General features: G+C 41.9%; 1 protein-coding gene across 1 annotated transcript in view; it reads right to left on the reverse strand.

Annotated features, from left to right (window-relative positions):
* Positions 1-2,386: 2,386 nt before the first annotated feature.
* The window catches only part of LOC145341734 (polycystin-1-like protein 2), a 118,647-nt gene continuing 100,121 nt past the window's right edge, over positions 2,387-20,912 (reverse strand). The window contains exons 36-43 of the mRNA XM_080186595.1: positions 20,155-20,482; positions 15,657-15,790; positions 13,088-13,215; positions 10,274-10,434; positions 9,116-9,326; positions 7,059-7,160; positions 5,753-5,884; positions 2,387-2,509 (exon numbers count right to left, since the gene is read on the reverse strand). Of these exons, the coding sequence (XP_080042721.1) occupies positions 2,411-2,509; positions 5,753-5,884; positions 7,059-7,160; positions 9,116-9,326; positions 10,274-10,434; positions 13,088-13,215; positions 15,657-15,790; positions 20,155-20,482 (1,295 nt within the window). The 3' untranslated portion in view covers positions 2,387-2,410. The remainder of the gene's footprint in view (positions 2,510-5,752; positions 5,885-7,058; positions 7,161-9,115; positions 9,327-10,273; positions 10,435-13,087; positions 13,216-15,656; positions 15,791-20,154; positions 20,483-20,912) is intronic.

The following is a 20,912-nucleotide window of genomic DNA, read 5'->3' on the forward strand; positions in this document are numbered from 1 at the left end:
CTGAGGCACACCACTCGTAACTGAACTCCATGACGAATACTTACCATCAACCACCACCCTCTGTCTCCTATCCGCCAGCCAATTCCTGATCCAATTACCTAAATCACCCTCAATCCCATACATCTGCATTTTCTGCAGAAGCGTTCCATGGTGAACCTTATCAAACACCTTACTAAAGTCCATCTATACCACGTCAACTGCCTTATCCCCATCCACCTCTTTGGTCACTTTCTCAAAAAACTCAATAAGGTTAGTAAGGCACGACCTACCCTCCACAAAACCATGCTGACTATCTCCAATCAATTCATTACTCTCCAAATAACTATAAATCCTATCCCTAATAATTTTTTCTAAAACCTTACCCACAACAGAAGTAAGACTCACCGGTCTATAATTCCTGGGGAAGTCTCTGTTCCCCTTCTTAAACAATGGGACAACATTCGCTATCCTCCAATCTTCTGGCACTATACCTGTGACCAACGACGACCTGAAGATCAGAGCCAGAGGCTCTGCAATCGCCTCTCTTGCCTCCCAGAGAATCCTAGGGTAAATCCCGTCCGGCCCAGGGGACTTATCTATTTTCAAACCCTCAAGAATATCTAGCACATCCTCCTTATCAACTGCAATACTGTCCAGTTTACAACCCTGTAACCCAGTGTTCTCCACAGCTACATTTATGTCCCCCTGCGTGAACACCGAAGAGAAATATTGGTTCAATGCTTCTCCAATCTCTTCCGGCTCCACACACAAATTCCCACTGCTGTCTCTAACTGGCCCCAATCTTGCCCTAACCAACCTTCTGTTCTTAACATATCTATAGAACGCCTTAGGATTCTCCTTAATCCTATCAGCCAAAGTCTTCTCATGTCCTCTTTTAGCCCTTCTTAACTCACTCTTTAACTCCCTCCTAGCCAATCTAAAGCTTTCTAGTGCACTACCTGAGCCCTCAAGTGTCATCCGGATGTAAGCCTCCTTTTTCTTTTTAACCAGCGAACCAACTTTCTTAGTGCACCACGGTTCCCTAGCTCGACCAATCCCTCCTTGCCTGACAGGGACATACATATCAAGGACTCGCAGTAGCTGCTCCTTGAAAAAACTCCACATTTCAGACGTTCCAAGACCCTGTAGTCTCCTAGTCCAACCTATGCTTCCTAAATCTCTCCTAATAGCCTCATAATTACCCTTCCCCCAGCTAAAACTACTGACCTGAGGTTCATGCCTATCCCTTTCCATCACTAAGGTGAACGTAACCGAATTGTGGTCAATGTCTGGGGTATATGCGGTCCTTAATTGCGCTGGCTGCTTTCTCTAGGCAGCGGGAAGTATAGACAGAGTCAATGGATGGGAGGCTGGTTGAGTGATGGATTGGGCTACATTCATAACTGTAGTTTCTTGTGGTCTTGGGCAGAACAAAAACCATACCAAGCTGTGATACAACCAGAAAGAATGCTTTCTATGGGGCATCTATAAAAGTTGGTGAGAGTCATAGCTGACATACCAAATTTCCTTAGTCCTCCGAGGAAGTAGAGGGGTTATTGGACTTTTCTAACTATAGTGAAGTGCTTTGGGATATCTTGAGATTGGGAGAAGCACTAGATAAATGTAAATTCCCAAACTTTTTCTATTTCTCATGCCAACACTTTTTGAGAGGAACTATGGACTACTTTGTGTTCTTGATACCAGGCAAGAATTTAGTTTGGCAAGGGTTTGGGATTTAGCTACACACACAGAAGGAGCACTGAGATTTACAGAGTTAACCAAACAGTCAATCAAGTCAAATTTAAACAGGCAAAATTGAGTGATGTAACAAATAGTCATGATATACAAAATTGATATTCAAGAAAAAAATAGCTGGTCTATTTGGGTGGCATGGTGGCACAGTGGTTAGCACTGCTGCCTCACAGTGCCAGGGACCCGGCTTCAATTCCGGCCTCGGGTCACTGTCTATGTGGAATTTGCACATTCTTGCTGTGTCTGTGTGGGTTTCCTCCGGTGCTCTGGTTTCCTCCCACAGTCCAGATTTTTGCAGGTTAGTTTAGAATGGAGTGAAGATTCTGGAGTGGATTTGAAGGTCACTGCAGAAAGGATTATGTTCCAATCTAATCTGGTACCTACTTTCCCGCACTGAATGCTGTCAGTATGTAAATATGACACAACAAAAGCGAGAACCTGAAAGTTGACTCTGGATGATTGAATGCTTTTCTTTACATTTTATTTAGGCACATTGATTCAATACAATAAAACAAATATGCAGAGGAACTGATTTACTTTGTGCATCAACTGTGACAAGTTACATTTATAGATATTCTTAAAATTAATCTACTAAATTATTCATTATTGAAGAAATTACACACTGTAGAATTTGAACTGCTATTAGCTGCTGGGTTCCAATCCAAGGTGTTTGCTTTGGTCACTGTTCTGACTGAGAGGAACTCTTCTTATTTTTGACCCCCAAGAAACTGCACAATTTTGTCAGCATTAAGTCAACTATTTCTTCTTCTTCAGACACCTAGAAGGGGAAAAAAAAGGTTAATATCCCATCTGATGTTCAAATATTTTCCAAAAACACTCCTTATACAGGTTACATTACAACTATGGCATGGTAACAGACCACTCAACACAACCTGCCCATGTCAGTGCTTATGCTCCAGTCAAACCCCCTCCTATCTTTTATTTGTTATGGTTCAGGTCATAAACGCTAAAGTGCTTTATGGAGTGTGCCGGGATCAGAAGTTTCGCACCTCGAATTTGGCTAGGATAAGCATGATATGTTTCACCTCAAGTATGATTCAAATACCCACTAGGGAGCTTTTAGAAAGTAGCAACTGGATGATAAAAGCTCAAACAAAGTTTATTTCAGAATATAGTTAATATGTATGGAAAGAAAATTAGCCATAACTTTTATCAATTACAAAGAAAAAGAAAACAACCATGATAATGTATAATCCCTAAAGACATCTAAGATATTCCAATCAGACAAAAACTTCCTTTAACAAAACCCTTCCACAGATTTAACACAGCAAAGACTGATGCTCATGTGATACTGGAACTGAATCATTTGGATGAATACTGCAGTTCTCTTGACACACTCAGAACAGTTTGAACAGCTTCCCAGAATACCAGGGAGAGACTCTGGTGAAATCACCCACAGCCAATTTTCTACTCCAGGAAAGCTTTCAGCTTATCAGTAGAATTTCCCAAAACCCGAGAGAAAGACTGAGACTTCTTTCCAGCTTGATGTCCCTCTTAAAACTAAAACCTGCAGCTCAGAACTGAAAATGAAAGAGTTCCAGTCACCTGACCTGCAAACATTCTTCCTCCTGACGGGGTCATCAAACTAATTCCCAAAGTTGAAAATAAATAATCCCTGTTCAAACCAAAGAAAGAGTACTAAAAGGGCTTCTAGTAGACAACCTGGTGTCAATGACATTGGCTAAGGCTGTGAGCTGCAGGGAGCATGCTATAAAAAAAATCTCTTAATGGTACACTAATGTCACACAGTTCCACCATCATAATCGTCTTCCCATTTCCCTCATAGGTTCAACATACTGTTCACTTCAACTACTCGTGGTAGTGAATTCCATACTCAATGCTGTTTGGGTGAAGAATTTTCTGAATTCCCTACTGGATTTCCTGGGGATTATCTTATATTGATGGCATCCAGTCATATTGTTCCAGCCACATTGAGGTGTGCCTTATCATAGAATCCTACAGTGCAGAAGGGGACCATTTGGCCCATCAAATCTGCACCAACTCTCTGAGAAAGTATCTTACCCAAGCCTATTCCCACAACCCCACGTATTTACCTGGTTAATCCCCTAACCTGCACAAATTTGGATAGTGGGAGGAAACCAGAGCACCCGGAGGAATCCCACACAGACACAGTGAGAACGTGCAAACTCCACATAGACAGTGACTCGAGGCTGGAATTGAACCCTGGTCCCTGGCACTGTGAGGCAGCAGTGCTAACCACTGTGCCACCATGCCACCCAAATGGACCAGCTACTTCTTTCTTAAATGTCAATTTTGTATGTCGTGACTATTTGTTACATCACTCAATTTTGCCTGTTTAAATTTGGCTTGATTGCCTGTTTGGTTAACTCTGTAAATCTCAGTGCTCCTTCTGTATGTGTAGCTAAATCCCAAACCCTTGCCAAAGCAACATTTTTGTCAAGTTTGAACAGCTGACACTGCGGCCAAATTTTATGAGATGGAGCCAGTCACCAAAACCCATCTGGGTTGTATCCAGAGGCACAGAGATGCTCTGCAGTTTGTGTTGGAGTCTGGCCATTTAGATTGGTGTATGTTGCGTCTTCTAAATTAAATGGGAGATCAGGCTCATCCCTGAAGCGCTCCATGGATAACCACCATAGAAAGCATCCTTTCTGGATATATGACAGCTTGTTATGGCTCCTGCCCTGACCAAGACCGCAAGAAACCACAAGGGTTGTGAATGTAGCTCAGTCCATCGTTAAAACCAACTCTTATCCATTGACACTGACTACATTTCCTGCTGCCTTGGAAAAGCAGCTAGAATAACCAAGGACCCTATGTACCCTGGGTATTCTCTCTTCCACTTTCTTCTGTCGGGAAAAAGTTTCAAAGTTTAAAATTTATTTACTATTGTCACAAGTAGGCTTGCATTAACACTACAGTGAAGTTACTGTGAAAATCCCTTAGATGCCACACACTGGCACCTGTTTGGGGACATAAAGGGAAAACTAAGCATGACCAATGCACCTAACCAGCACGTCTTTCAGATTGTGGGAGGAAACCAGAGCTCTTGGAGGGAACCCATGCAGACACAGGGAAAACATGCAAACTCCACACAGTGACAATGGCCACGAACCAAACCTGGGTCCCTGGCACTGTGAGGCAACAGTGCTAACTACTGTGCCATCGTGCCATCAAAAAACTTACAAAAGTCTGAGGTCACGTACCAACTGACTCAAGAACAGCTTCTTTCCTGCTGTCATCAGACTGTTGAATGTACCTACCATATGTGAAGCTGGTCTTTTTCTGTACCCTAGCTACATCTGTAACACTACGTTCTGCACGCTCTCCTCTCCTTCTCTATGTACTCTATGAATGGCATGTTTTGTCTATAATCCACAAGAAACAATGTTTTTCACTGTATCCCAAAATGAAAATAATAAATCAAATCAAATCCAAGCTGATCAATTATCACTGTCTGCATTCACACATGCAGAATAACTACTTGTGTGAAAAAGACAGCAATATATTGTTGTCAAAGCTGGCCCTTAAGGAAAGGAGAGGGAAATTGGGAAAAATAAATCCTGACACAAGCATAAATACTTCATTGCAATTTAGTTTGAACAATATACTGTAAGCAAAAGTTTTGAATAATTGAAGTTTTTGAAAATTTTATTGTATTAAAATTAATTATTTCACTTAGCTTCATATATTAAAATATTGCCAAGTCTTCATAGAACATAGAATGGTACAGCACATGAACAGGCCCTTTGGTTGTGCTGAACATGACACCAAATTAAACTAATCCTTTCTGCCTGCCCTTGGTCCAAATCCCTCTATTTCTTGCATGTTCATGAGCTTATCTGAAAGCCCCTTAAACGCCCCTGTCATATCTGCCTGCACTACCATCCAGAAACCTAACACTCTCTGCGTAAAAAACTTGCCCCTCACAGCTCCTTTGAACTTTACCCCATTCACTCAATTCTTCATGTAATTGAAAAAGTGGACAGAGATAAATAGAAAGAATTATAATACAAACCTTGTAATTTTTCTGCTCCTCACTAAATGCCACAAGTATGACAGAAATGAAGAGATTCAGGACGACAAATGTCATAAAGATGATGCAGGAACCAATCAGAAACGAACCCAGAATTGGATTATAGTCCAATATCTGATCAGATAAAGACAAAAATAAGTTCAAATCTGATCCAAACCATTGTGTAAATAGACTGAACTGACAATGTTAAAACCAAACTATTTGTAAAAATGGTTAAATCTAATGCTTTTCTGAGAAGCACTGATTATGTCTGAGGCTCAGCTTGGATGACAGAGGACCTCACGAACCCCTACCCTTGTATCCAATTTGATTGTCGATTCCTTTGTTGTTGGAGCCTGGAGATAACTTGATGATATTAATGAGCCATCATTGTGGAAGTGAACCCAGAACCACACTTGTGTAGAAGTGAAAGCAGTTATTGCAATTGCACACAAGTATAAAATAGTGATAGTTAAAACAGTTTTCTCAGACAAGTTATCTGAAGAATATTATTATCACTGGAAAGGTGTGACGTGAAAAGTGAGGCTATACTGTCACTTTTGTATTACAATTTTCACTCTGCAACAATTAAATTGTGATCGTTGAACTCTAGGGTCAGGTAATTATACAAGTCTGGATTACAATGCCTTCTAGATTATTTGAATTTAGCACAACACAAAGTAATGTGTTAAACCAAACTATAAAAAAAATTTAAAAGATTACATTAGATATATGGCTCAGAAACAGGCCTCTGGGCCCAACCAGTCCGCATGTATGTTAGAATCATAGAATCCTTGCCGTGCAGAAGGAAGCCATTTGGCCCTTTGAGTCTGCACCAACAACAATTCCATCCAGGTCCTATCTTTGTAACCCACTTTATTTACCCTGCCATTCCCTTGATAGTAAGGGGCAATTTAATATGGCCAATTAACATAACTTGCACATCTTTGGACTGTGGGAAGAAACCAGAACACCCATAAGAAACCCACGCAGACACAGGGAGAATGTGCAAACTCCACACAGTCATCCAACGCTGAAGTTGGTTCTTGGCGCTGTGAGGTAGCGGTGCTAACCACTGTGGCACAATGACACTCTAGCCTGTTTCCATTTTGTTAAAACTAAATCTACCATTAAATATAACCCACTAACAAAAATGAGACACCTTATTTATTCCAATGCCTGCAACATAACAAGATTAAACTGTGAATCCTAATGAAACAGATTTAAATGAATCAATTATAGATTAGATAGAATCAAGTTCATTTTTTTGAACAGAGACTTCTTTGCAACAACCTTTTGCTTTCCGTACCTCTTCATAGTTGAAGATCCCCAGTTGAAGACTGACCATGGTCTCTGCAGCATCAAAAATGGTTTTATAGGAGGACATACTCCAGCCAAACATTATATTTGTCTGTAGGGCAGAGATACTGTTGCATTAGTAATAATCTGATGTTGGACATGAAATTATCAACATTGAATATTCAAAAGATCCTGAAAACAGTGTCTCTTTCCACATCATTTACAGGATAATTACAGAAGTCTATTAAGCAGCCTGAAAATACAATGGTTCATCGGGTTGATGGAACACCCTAGCCAAAAAATGTATTAAAATTAAATCACTATCCTTCTGCGTCCTAGATTTCTGCAAATAATCAAACAGGTGGGGAATAGAAATGAACATTTTGCCATGATGTCTTCAGAGTTTAATTTTTCTTGCATAGTTCAGCTGCCTGCCTTCCTTCCCTAATTCTCTCCTTCCCATAGTCACTGTCAACCCCTTCAACCTCACCATCTCATGTGTCTTTGCTGTTCCCGCTATCCCCCTGACATGTAAGGTCTTCTCTGTGTGGTTCTTCATCTACAGCCACAATCCCCTTGCCAATCCCATTTTCCTCTGTGCTCACTCCTGAAAAAATCTCTGAAGTCACTTACATAGAATCATAGAATCATACAGTGCAGAAGAGGCCCTTCAGCCCATTGGGTCTGCACCAACACTTGAGAAACACTTGACCTCCCACCTAATCCCAGTTACCAGCACTTGGCCCAAAGCCTTGAAGGTTATAATGTGCCAAGTGCTCATCCATTTTAAAGGATGTGAGGCAACTTGCCTTGACAACACTCCCAGGCAGCGCATTCCAGACTGTCACCATCCCCTGGGTAAAAAAGCTTTTTCTCACATTCCCCCTTAGCCTCCTACCCTTCACCTTGAAGATTGTTCCCACGTGACTGACTCTTCACCTTGAAGATTGTTCCCTCGTGACTGACTCTTCAGCTCAGGGGAACAGCCCTCATAATCATGTGCACCTTGATAAGGTCACCCCTGTCTTCTCTGCTCCAACAAAAACAACCAAAGCCATTCAACCTCTCTTGATATCTTAAAGGTATCACAGTAAACACCCTGGTGCATCTCCTCTGCACCCCCTCCAGTGCAATCACATCCTTCTTATAATGTATTAATCAGAACTGCACACAGTACTCAAACTGTGGCACCACCAAAGGTCAATACAACTCCACCATGACTTCCCTGCTTTTGTAATCTATGCCTTGAATGATGAAGGCAGTGGCCTTCTGTCTTCAGAGATCCATAGACAAACACGTCAAGCTCCCTTTCTCCCACAGAACTTCCTAGTGTCATGTCATTCATTGAATACTTCCTTGTCAAATTATTCCTCCCAAAGTGCATCATGTCACACTTTTCAGGGTTAAATTCCATCCGTTATTTATCTGCCCATTTGACTATCCTCGAACATGAGACACCCAACCTCAATACTAACCACCCAGCCAATCTTTGTGTCATCTGCAACTTACTAATCATACCCCCACGTAGTCTTTAATGTTATTTAAATAAATGATGAATAATAGGGGACCCAGCAAGATGCCTGTGGTACGTCACCTGCCATGGTGGGTTTTGAACCTAAGCACCCAGAACGTTAGTCAGTTCCTCTGGATGACTAGTCCAGGGACATAATGCTACCATCTCCTCTCCAACCACTGCAGCACTATTGCTTGCTCACCACTCTGGATAAAGCTTCTGCTGAATTCTATGCAGAGTTTTAGATGAGTTGAAGTTCATGGAGGCTGGAAGGTGGGACTCAAAAAACTAATACCAGAGGATATAAATTTAAAACAAAGATCAATGAAATTATCTTTGTTCAAATAATAATAAGTTTTAGAATGAGCTAACCGACCAGAATAACTGGTCCTATAATTCCTCATACTTCACAAAACTCAATTGAATTCAGGCTAAAAGTCTCTGAGGTGTACACTTTCAAAGAACAAGGAAAAATACGCTTTGTTTATCAAATTTCAGTTTAAAAACACTAATGATGTGTTGAGAGTATTGCTCCACCAACAGTAAGAACTTACCGCAATAGAATAGGCCAGAAACATGATTAAAATGACAGTCAGAAAGCCTGAGATGTCACCCCAGGCTCTTCTTAAGGTTGATGTAATCATGTTGAGCTTGGGGTTAAGGCGCAGCAGATGCCAAAGTTTGATGGTTGCTAGCAGAACCAGGAAGGCAATCAGATAACCCATGACTGCGTCTGCCATTGCTGTCTCATAGAAACTCACAAATCTGTCAGAAGCATAGCAAAATGGAGATTAAACGTCTCCTCAATAACAACATTCATCAGAACAAATATCCTTTCGGCACCTTCTGTTACTTTACTAACAGTTCGGAAAACAGCTGGCTCATTTTGAGTTTGGATATGCTAAGTTTATTTTGATGATAATGATCAGACTTTTGCTGTAAATAATTAATTATTTCAGTATTGGTGGTTGCATTTGTGTCCTGGATGGAAAGCTTCATTTTCCTTCAACCTTCCCTTCATTGGAACATGCGTAGGAGAGGTAAAATCAGAGAGAGGGAGAGAGATTTAGGCTGACTACCATCTTGAAAGAGGAAAGAACTGGAAATTGACTTTGAAATCGTTGATAGAGAAAAGACAGAAAACCCTGTGGAGTAGTTGTATGTAGGTATACATTAATGCTATCTTACTGCGTTTACATGACTAAGTGAGCCATTCAAAATGACAAATCAGTGCCTTAGTCACATATATCTGGCACTAGAATCTTAATGACTAATACTGATATTGCTTTGCGGTATCTATTGTTTTGTCAGACTATTGTACACTTGCATTCCAGTGCTTACTTTTGTATCTATTTTGCTGATTGCCAATTCACTCCGTGGTTTTAATGCAAGGTCAGGTCCATGGGTTAAGATTACTTTTGATGTTCTACAGCTTTCTCGAGAAACACTTAGATCATAAGACCATTTGGCCCATCGGGTCTGCTCCATCATTCAGTCATGGCTGACAAGTTTCTCAACCCCAATTTCCCACTTTTTCCCCAGTAACCTTTGACCCCCTGACCAATCAGGAACCTATCAACTTCTGTCTAAAATACACTCAATGACCTGACCTCCAAAGCTGATACTGGAAAATCATGTGTCCAGAATATATAATACAATAATTAAACATCACTACTTTTTAAGTAAACAATATACACTAAACTACAGAGTACCCTTTTCTGTGATTGTGATAGTATTCAATGTCTCGCTTTCCCAGAATAGTTCTCTTGATGAATACAGAAAGTGCGCTCCAACTGATCATTATAATGGCTGTCTCCAAAAGGTTCCATTTACTTTTGAAATAATTCCATTTCTGCTCCTTCAATAGTTTTCCCTGGAAAGGCACATGAAATAAATTGTAACTAAAAAGGACAACTAATTAACAACTTATAATTAAGCATATCACTGCTGTGATGTGGGAAACACCGCAGTTAGGGGATTTTCACAATAACTTCATTGCAGTGTTAATATAAGCCTATTTGTGACACTAATCAATAAATTTTAAAGTTTTAAACTTTAACTCTTAGCTAACTTATGCACAGGAAGTTCCATTAAACAGTACTGTAATAATGACCAGATGTGCTTGTGTGATGTCATTGAAAAGATAAATATTAGCCAGGACACCAGGGCTATTGCCACTATCACCCCCCACCACCACACACCATCTCCAAACCCCCTCACACCATCTCCAAAATAATGCCTGGTACCTTTTACATTCACCTGAGCAGCCAGAAGGGGTTTTGATTTAATGTCTTATCTGAAAGACTGCATCTCCGATAGCACAATAGAGCAAGAGGATCTCCTGTCCCACCAGCTATACCCCAGGAAATTCCAAGCGTTCGAGTTCAGTTTTACTACTCAGCATTTCACAAAGACCGTCCCTTGTTGAAGTTATAGCTGTGTAATACTGACTGCACTCACACCCAGTCATTTGAAAAGACTGGAGAAGTTGAGATTATTTCACTTAAAAGCAGAGGAGATTTGACTGAGCTTTTCAAAATCATCAATGGTTCTGACTGAATAACTAAGGAAAAGCTGAGTCTAGTGGCATGAGAATTGGTTCACCGAGGGCACAGATTTAAGATGATTGGCAAAAGAGGCAGAAGCGACACGGGGAAACATTGTTTTTATGCTGCCTGAAACGGCAATGGAAAGCAGATTCAATTGCATTTCAGTTAAAAGAAAATTGATGATATCATTGAAGAGAAAACAATTACAGGGCTGTGGTGAAGGAGCAAGTAACTAGGACTGATTGAATAACTCAAACAGCCAGTACAGATAAGATGAACTGAGTGGCCTACTTCTGTGCTCTATCATTCTAATTATAGAATCCTTACAGTGCAGAAGAAGGCCATTGGGCCCATTGAGCCTGCACTGACCACAATCCCACCCAGGCCCGATACCCGTAACCACACGTATTTTCTCTACTAATCCCCCTGACACTAAGGGACAGCTTAGCATGACCAATCAACCTAACCCACACATATCTGGACTGTAGAGGAAACCGGAGCACCCAGAGGAAACCCATGTGGACAGAGGGAAAACATGCAAACTCCACACAGACTGTCACCTAAAGCTGGAATTGAACCCGGGTCCCTGATGCTGTGAGGCAGCAGTGCTAATGACTGTGCCAACATGCCGTCCAAAGTGCTGGTGGGCCTTCTTCCCAAATAGCAATGGTTTTTACAAGTGAGTGATTTGCTAAGCCACATCAGAAGGCTTTAAGAATTTACCATGCAATGTTTGACTAGAGTAAAAAGTCTGACAACACCAGGTTTTAGTCCAACCGATTTATTTGATAATAGACTCACAAGCTTTCGGGTTAGTCCCTTCGTCAGGTGAATGGAGAGTTCTGGCCTCAGACAGACCATATAAAGCACAGACAGTTTAGAGATTACTGATTAGATGCGAATCCTTACACCTAACCTGATGTTCAAGACCTGAAGTGGCTGACAATGTGAGTGGAAGGAGCACTGATCACAGGTTACAGAGATGTGTATTGTCTCCAGACAGTACAGTAAGTGAGGTTTTGCAAACCTAGGCAAGTTGCAAGAAAGGATGTCCCGAAGCATGGTACATTGGGGAGACCTTGCAGACGCTACGACAACGGATGAATGAACATCGCTCGACAATCACCAGGCAAGACTGTTCCCTTCCTGTTGGCGAACACTTCAGCGGTCACGGGCATTCAGCCTCTGACCTTCGGGTAAGCATTCTCCAAGGTGGCCTTCACGACACATGACAGCGCAGAGTTCTGCACACATGAGGACGGTCTCAACAGGGGTCTTGGGTTCATGTCGCACTATCTGTAACCCCCGTGACTTGCTCTGTCTGAGGCCAGAACTCTCCATTCACTTGACGAAGGGACTAACCCGAAAGCTTGTGGGTCTATTATCAAATAAATCGGTTGGACTAAAACCTGGTGTTGTCAGACTTTTTACTGTGTTTACGCCAGTCCAACGCCGGCATACCCACATCATGTTTGACTAGAGTCAGATGTAGGCTAGGCTGAATATGGGCAGTAACTTCCCTTCCTTTAAAGGACATTAACGGGCATTTGCAATTTTACAATCCAATGCCAGAATTACCTATGCTATATATACCGTTCCATATGCAGATTTCACCATCTGCCATGTCGGGATTTGAACCCATGTCCCCAGAACCTGCCCTGGGTCTCTGGGTTGCTAGTCTAGTGACAGTACCACTATACCAGTACCTCCCCATGATTATATGCATTGTCATTCCTATTTCTCCAGTACAGTAATGACCCTTATCAATGAAAATTAACATTATAGTGAATGCCACTTATTTTTTTGCCTCACCCCATTTAGTATTATTTTTGGTTATCTTCAGTTATGTTTGTGTGAGAGCCAGAATTCTGAACAGATTACACCTGATTACATTTTCTGGGAACCATTTCCCTCAATACTAGTTAGTCGTCACTGATTGTATAGTCTGTAATAATATTGATGTACCTGCAGACTTACCTGAATCACCATGTAATAGATGAGGAAGAGGAAATATGCCACTTCAGCTGCAACAACAAAGATGTGCAGCCCATCTGTGTACTGATAGAGACGGATACTTTGCAGAGTAGCATGTGCAAAGAAGGCCCCTGAAAAAGGTACAAGAAGTCAGTTTGACAGACCATGCACATTTCAATTGTGGTGTGGTTGAGTGCAAGGGGGTACAGACATGGACTCGGTTGGCAGTCTCTTTTTATGGTTGCAGATCTGGAAATTGCTGGGACCCCACGTGGCCAGCATGAATCACCCACACTCAAAGCCAGAGACATCAGCCCAAAAAAAGGGACTAAGCCATTTGCATAGCTGGTGTGGGCTGTTAACAGTTGTAGAACAGTATCAGTGGCAGCTATTTTATCCCCACTTTTCATACCTTTTCTCCCCCTTTGCTTACATTTCCCCCTTTTCCTCCATTTCCTACCCATCCCCCCCACCCCTACCACTTCTTTATCTGTCACAACTTATCCTCTGATTTCAACTTATCTGCCATTTGACCATTCACACCTTCCATCTCTCAATTTTGTGGCTACGGCTCACCTTTCATTCCCTCACCCTATAGTATAAATATCTCCAATATCCTATACCTTTTAGCTTTGACAAAGGGTCATCTAGACTCAAAACGTCAGCTCTTTTGCCTCCTTACAGATGCTGTCCAGACCTGCTGAGATTTTCCAGCATTTTGGTTTCAGTGGCAGCTTTGTCTACCCAAATCCACCACACCACCCTTACATTTGTCTCCCATTTTTCCATACTGAAAGCATAACATTAATTCTAATTCAATTAGTTTCAAGCTTTCAACTGACTATACAATGAAACAAAACCAAATCTGCCTGTGGATCTTCTGACCCAGTGCGTCTGTAAATTATTTTTAATTGCAATATTTTTGAGAAATGTCTTTCTCCTTGAATTTCCATTCAAAGTAATTAGCAGATCACAAAATACAAAATCTGCCTTGAACCAGGGCAATCGAGTAGTGTTTTAAAGAAATAATTGTTAAGAATTCTTTTAAGAAATATTTGTTAATAGATTTCGAAATGTTAACTTGGCACAGTTTGATTGATGCAGCTGAAAATGGGTTTATCACAAAGAAAAATCAGTATTTTTCACCAAGGTTTAGTTTAGTGTCACAAGTAGACTTGAAGTTACTGTGAAATTCCCCTAGTTGCCACACTCTGGTGCCTGTTTGGGTACACTGAGGGAGAATTTAGCATGACCAAAGAACCTAACCACACGTCTTTCAGATTGTGGGAGGAAACCGGAGCAACTGGAGAAAGCCCATTGCAGACACAGGGAGAAAATATAGATTCCGCGTAGAAAATGACCCAAGCTGGGATTTGAACACAGATCCCTGGCACTGCGAGCAACAGTGCTAACCACTGTGCCATCATGCTGCCCAGCACAGGAGGTGCTGTTAATCCACCTCTTGTGAGTGAGCCCATTATAAAACACTGGAAATTACGTTTTAAAAAAATATGGAATCCATTTACTAGTTACACTGGGGGTAATGCGGTCAGTTTCTGAGCAAATTAAATTACGTCCAAAAGCTTTTAAATTGTGCCTATTTGTGTCTGTATGTCTGAAAGAGCCAGCTTAACTTTAAGAGCCTGGAAGCCCTGAAAATTAATGCAATTAAAGCAACTCCTTAGATCTGGAGGTATAAGTTGTTTTGTGGGTTGGCCGGCTACTAGTTTGATGCTTCCTAAACTCATGCAAAATGATTGCAGGAATGTGATTTGTACTTGAACATAATTTGGCCTTAAAATTCAGCGATCTTTTGCACTGGTCACCCTGATGTCAGGCAAATCATCTTGAGAAAGCCAAGGTGACTGATTGGAATTTATGCACTAGTATTCTAAATGAGTCTAACTAGGATGAAAGAGTATGTCTCATCTTAAATTGATTAAACCAATAAATACAGCCCCATATCTGATTTACTTTATTAGTTTGGTTATGACTCACACGTGGGGGTTGATGAGCTCAGTTGGCTGGATGGCTAGCACATGATTCAGAATAACAGCAACATCACAGGTTTAATTCCTGTTCTGGCTGAGTAAATTTGGGAACTGTCTCTGTCCCCTTGACCCCCGCCAGCACTTACACTTGTACAAATTGTAGACCACTTTCCAAATACCTATATTAATAAAGATAGCAACACTGATCCCTGTGGGATATCATTTATATCTCCCACGTGAAACCCAACTCTGCACTACTCTGACAGTGGAACTTTGGACCCACAATAAAAAATGGATCTATTGTGCTGATGAAACTAGAGCTCGAGCAGTTTATATTAGTGAACGACGTGGGTGACAGGGAGACACGACGTTTTAAACTACCGGTAAAGCGTTTTTTTTGCAAATTGAAGAATAAGTAGAAGATGCAGTTTGAGGCAACTGTAAATCTATGACTAATTTATATTGAAGAGCCACATGAAGTGATTTGCAATAATGTTTGACAGTCGTGCTGTGAATGTTTGGTGCTGATGAGTGTTCAGTAAGATAACAGTGCCTTAGTAATGTCAGGTCTCTACTCTTACCTACAGCATTACTTTCTAATATTAGCGTGGCAATGCAGAAGAGATTCACATTCGCATTATAGACAGTGAATTCCACAAAAATGGCTCGCGTGTAGGTGTCCAGCCAAGTATTATCAAACAGATATTGAAGAACTCTGTAGAATAGAGGAAGAAGGTACATGTTAATTTACGCATCATGAATTGGCAGTCCTTGTTACACCTCCCGCCCACAATAACTTACACTCCTTGGGCTGGAAAGGCCATTCATTCTAGAAACACAACAGTCTGCATCTTTGAAGCAAATAGACAAGCCAACAAGTCACGAAGTTCCTCAAAGTTGGAGAGGCAATGATAAATTAGTATTTTAAAAGGATCAGGGAAAGGGAAAAAACACAAACATACTACCTCAGTAGGAAATGTAAAGGAAAAGAATGTAAGGTTAATAGAAGTAGAGTTAAATAAATCAAAAACTTTTAAAAAGACTACTGATCGGAACACAATGGGTGGGATTCTCCGACCACACTCACCGCCAAACCGGAGAATCCCACCCAAGGTCAATGGACCTATTGTACAGTCTGCCACCCACCCTCTACAATTTCCATGGCGGGCAATATGGGAGAATTCCGGCCCCAATGAGAAAATGGAAGAAATTGGAAAAAAATCAAAAAGCTTACAAATCAGACCTGATAATGGAAAATGATTACGCAACGGAATATTTTTCACCTCAGTGCTTAGCTCAATACCATAACTAGGAAATCTCACACTTCAAGCCCATCACTTCACAGGAACTTTGAATTGCTAGACGAGAAAAGACCAAGATCCATCAAGTTTGTTTTTCACAAAGCTGGCAAATGTTTAATCTTATTTATTAGTGTCACAAGTAGGCTTACATTAACACAGCAATTATGTTACTGTGAAAATCCTCAAGTTGCCACACACTGGGGCCGATTCAGATAAACAGAGGAAGAATTTAGCATGGCACCTAACCAGCACATCCTTTGGAATGTGGGAGGAAACTGGAGCACCTGGAGGAATCCCTCACAGACACGGGGAGAACGTGCAGACTCTGCACACACAGTGGCCCAAGCTGGGAATCAAACCCGGGCCCTGGAGCTGTGAGCCAGCAGTGCTAACCACTGTGCCACCGTGCCACTGAGCAATCAAGGTATTTAACTCCATGAGTTGGTCAACAATCACTAACTCAAAAGGTTGGGAACATACTGTCTAAAGTTTAAAGTCTAAGAAGTTTATTTATTATTAGTCACAAGTCAGGCTTACATTAACGCTGCAATGAAGTTACTGTGAAATTCCCCCAGTTATCACAATCTGGTGCCAATTTGGGTCAATGCACCCAACCAGCACATCTTTCAGAATGTGGGAAGAAACCAAAGCACCTGGAGAAAACCCACGTAGACACAGGGAGAATGTGCAGACTCTGCACAGACAGTGACTGGGCTACTCACAAATATGGAGCGGGGTCCTCCAGCCATTCACATTGATGAGATTCTCCAGTCCCACTGCAGTGAACAGAAATGTGGCTGATGGCCAAATTCTCCGTCCTTGCTAGCTGCAGCAGTGGGACCTGAACGGCTAATTAAGAGGCCATGGAGGTTAAACAAAAATAAGAGTTTTATTCAGGAAATGTTAACACTACTGACTGAATTATTACACTGCCAGTTTGCCTGCATAAACAGCCGATGATGTCATCTCATAGAATCCTACAGTGCAGAAGGAGGCCATTCAGCCCATCAAGTCTGCACCAACCACAATCCAACCCAGGCCCTATCCCCATATACTTACCCTGGTTTTCCCCTGACGTTAAGGGGAAATTTATCATGGTTAATCCACTGAACCTGCACATCTTTGGAGAGGGTGGAAACTGGATCACCTGGAGGAAACCCACGCAGACACGTGGAGAATGTGCAGCCTCCACACAGTGACCCAATCCGGGAATCGAACCTGGGTTCCTGGAGCTGTGGGGCAGCAGTGCTAACCACTGTGCCAACATGCCACCCGTTTCCCCCGTGATGTCATTCGCAATGACATCACGTAATTGTTCGCTTAAAAGTGCCCCTGTTCAGCTGGACGGCTGCCAATAAGAAAATGCTAATAACACAATGAATACACAAAAAGAAACATCCAAGGGAAAACTTTTGCTGATTGCTTGAGGGGTAGATTTTGACTTGGACAATGGGAAGAACTATCTTAGTCTTCTTTAAACAGTGCCACGGGATCATTTACATCCAGCAGAGATGGCAGTCAACGGTGGCATTGGAGAACATTTACATCATAGGAGGAAACAGGTGGCATGGTGGCACAGTGGTTAGCACTGCTGTCTCACAGCACCAGGGACTCGGATCAACTCCAGCTCTGGGTTTAAGTTTTAATTTTATTTATTAGTGTCACAAGTAGGCTTACATTAACACTTGCAATGAAGTTCCTGTGAAAATTCCCTAGTCACCACACTCCGGTGCCTGTTCGGGGACCCTGAGGGAGAATTTAGCATGGCCAGTGCATCTAACCAACGCGTCTTTCAGACTGTGGGAGGAAACCGGAGCACCCGGAGGAAGCCCACACAGACACGGGGAGAACATGCAGACTCCGCACAGACAGTGACCGAAGCCAGGAATCGAACCCAGGTCTCTGGCTTTGTGAGGCAACAGTGCTAACCGCTGTGCCACCGGTGACAGTCTGTGTGGAGTTTGCACATTCTCCTCATGCCTGCATGGATTTCCTTCAGATGCTCTGGTTTCCTTCCACAGTCCAAAGATGTGTTGGTTAGTTGAGTTAGCCATTGTGAATGCACAGGGTTTTGGGGGTAAGGCAGAGGGGAGGGCTTGGATCAGATGCTCTTTTGAAGAGTCAGTGCAGACTCGATGGGCCAAATGGCCTCTTTCTACACTGTAGGGATTCTATGATTCTATTCTATAGTGATAACGCAGAACTCAGGATGGGTAAAAGTTCCAGATAAAAAAAGGAAAATAGATAAAATCATTTCAGAACTGTACAGATTGAACTAAAAAATGGTTGATATTCTTCCACAAGATAGCTATCCTGAAAACACAGGCTGCTTTGCAGTTGGGCAGATTGAATTGGAGGAAAGGAACTTTGATGAGGGCTGGGTTGGGAAGAAGGGAGAAACTGGAATGAAAATTAGAGGGCAGGTCAAATTACATCATTCTGCACAAGTGTTAGCTATTTACTGCACTTTTAAATATGGATCCTCAGGCACTTTTGGCAGGAGTTTCATCACACATCATCTACCCAGCCTTTCAAACAGGAAATATTGCACAGTGCTTCAGAGAATACTTAATTTGAATGGAGGAAAAAACACACCAAATTAATAAAAACCAACAGCATAATTGCCTTCACATGACCGTGAAATGTATTATTATTGGGGGAGGCAATGGCCTCGTGGTATTATCGCTTGACTATTAATACAGAAACTCAGCTAATGTTCTGGGGACCTGGGTTCGAATCCTGCCACAGCAGATGGTGGAATTTGAATTCAATTAAAAAAAATATGGAATTAAGAATCTACTGATGACCATGAAACCATTGTCGATTGTCGGAAAAACCCATCTGGTTCACTAATGTCCTTTAGGGAAGGAAATTTGCCTGGTCTGGCCTACATGTGTCTCCAGAGCTACAGCAATGTGTTTGGCTCTCAGGCAACTAGGGATGGGCAATAAATGCTGGCCAGCCAGTAAAGTCCATGTCCCCTGAATGAATAAAAAGAAAATTAATGTGTGAGTTTCACAGTGGCATTGTGGTTAGTTAGCACTGCTGTCTCACAGTGCCAGGGACCCTAGGGTGAGATGCTATCAAGGGCCAGTGCAGACTCGCTGGGCCAAATGGCCTCCTTCCTCACCATAGAGATTTTATGATTCTCCCTGTCAACTGATTCTTGTAGTTAATTTATGGGATGTGGGTGTCATTGACTAGGGCAGCATTTATTGCCTATCCTTAATTATCCTTGAGAAGCTGGTGTGAGCTGCTTTCTTGAATCATTGCACTCCCTGAGTGGTTCATTATTTTATATGATGTGTAAAACGTGTTTCACCCAGCAGAGAATCACAGATTTGACTGGAAGATATAGGCAAAGATCTTCTGAGGAGTGGCAATGATTTTTTTATTCATTCATGAGAAGTGGGCATTGTTGGCTGGTCAGCACTTATTGCCCATCCCTAGTTGCCTGAGGGGGCCAGTTGAGAATAAACCACATTGCTGTGGTTCTGGAGCCACATGTAGGCCAGATCGGGCAAGGAGGGCAGATTTCTTTTCTTAAAGGACATTAGTGAACCAGATGGGTTTTTCTGGCAATCGGCAGAGGTTTCATGGTCGCCAGTAGATTCTTAATTCCAGATATTTTTTATTGAATTCAAATTCCACCATCTGCCGTGGTGGGATTCAAAGTCGTATCCCCTGAACATTAGTTGAGTTTCTGCATTAATAGTCTAGCAATAATACCACTAGGCCATCGCCTCCCCATTCAAAACCATCAGCTGAAGCCAGTCACCTGTAAGCACTCTGTGCATCTGTACCCAGCTCTGCAATGTAGCCGCCCCCTCTATACATGGCAAGTTTGCCCCAGATGGGGTAGCTACGCAACTCAGTTTGGCTCCTGTATTGCCACACGTGTTCCAGATCTGAGGAATTCTGAGACGCTGTCACATTCCATTGGAGACTGTAGTTAGAGAGGTCTTCATTATGCAAGGAATACTGAGCATGGCATTCTTCAATAGAACTCTTCAGTTTTTTCGGTATCTGACAAATATTGTTCTTTACCCTCAGTTGGCGAATGCGAGCGGACCCAACCAGCTTAGAGTTGCCGTCGGTGACAAACCCTACAATTCAAAACAAATACCTGTCTGATTGCTAGCTAATTTAATGGTTTCTTCCCAAAAAAAAAATGGTTTTACCATACCTTGCATGATTTGCCTTGCTTTTCTCTGTACAGGCCATTTCAAATTAGGTGGAGTGGGCCATCGGAGAGAGAATTTGCGGTGAATTTAAAAGCCCAAGAACAGTGAGATGTTAAAGTTTTAAAAATCTCAAATCCAAGCCCAATCTGCTTTGAAACCAATCACTTCAGGTTGCAAAGGAGGTGGGACAGGGGGTGAGGTGACTTACCCTATCCACTTGGAAATCTCATCCCAGTAAAGATTGAGGCCTCCACATCACAAACTTCACTACATCCATTACTATTACAATCATTAAACTGTGTGGCAAAAAGGAGGTACTTCTGTTACTAAGTAAAATGGCCAAGTCTAGTTT

Source organism: Carcharhinus amblyrhynchos, chromosome 4, assembly GCF_965287045.1.
Source record: "Carcharhinus amblyrhynchos chromosome 4, sCarAmb.v2.hapA, whole genome shotgun sequence".
NCBI classification, from domain to species: Eukaryota; Metazoa; Chordata; class Chondrichthyes; order Carcharhiniformes; family Carcharhinidae; genus Carcharhinus; species Carcharhinus amblyrhynchos.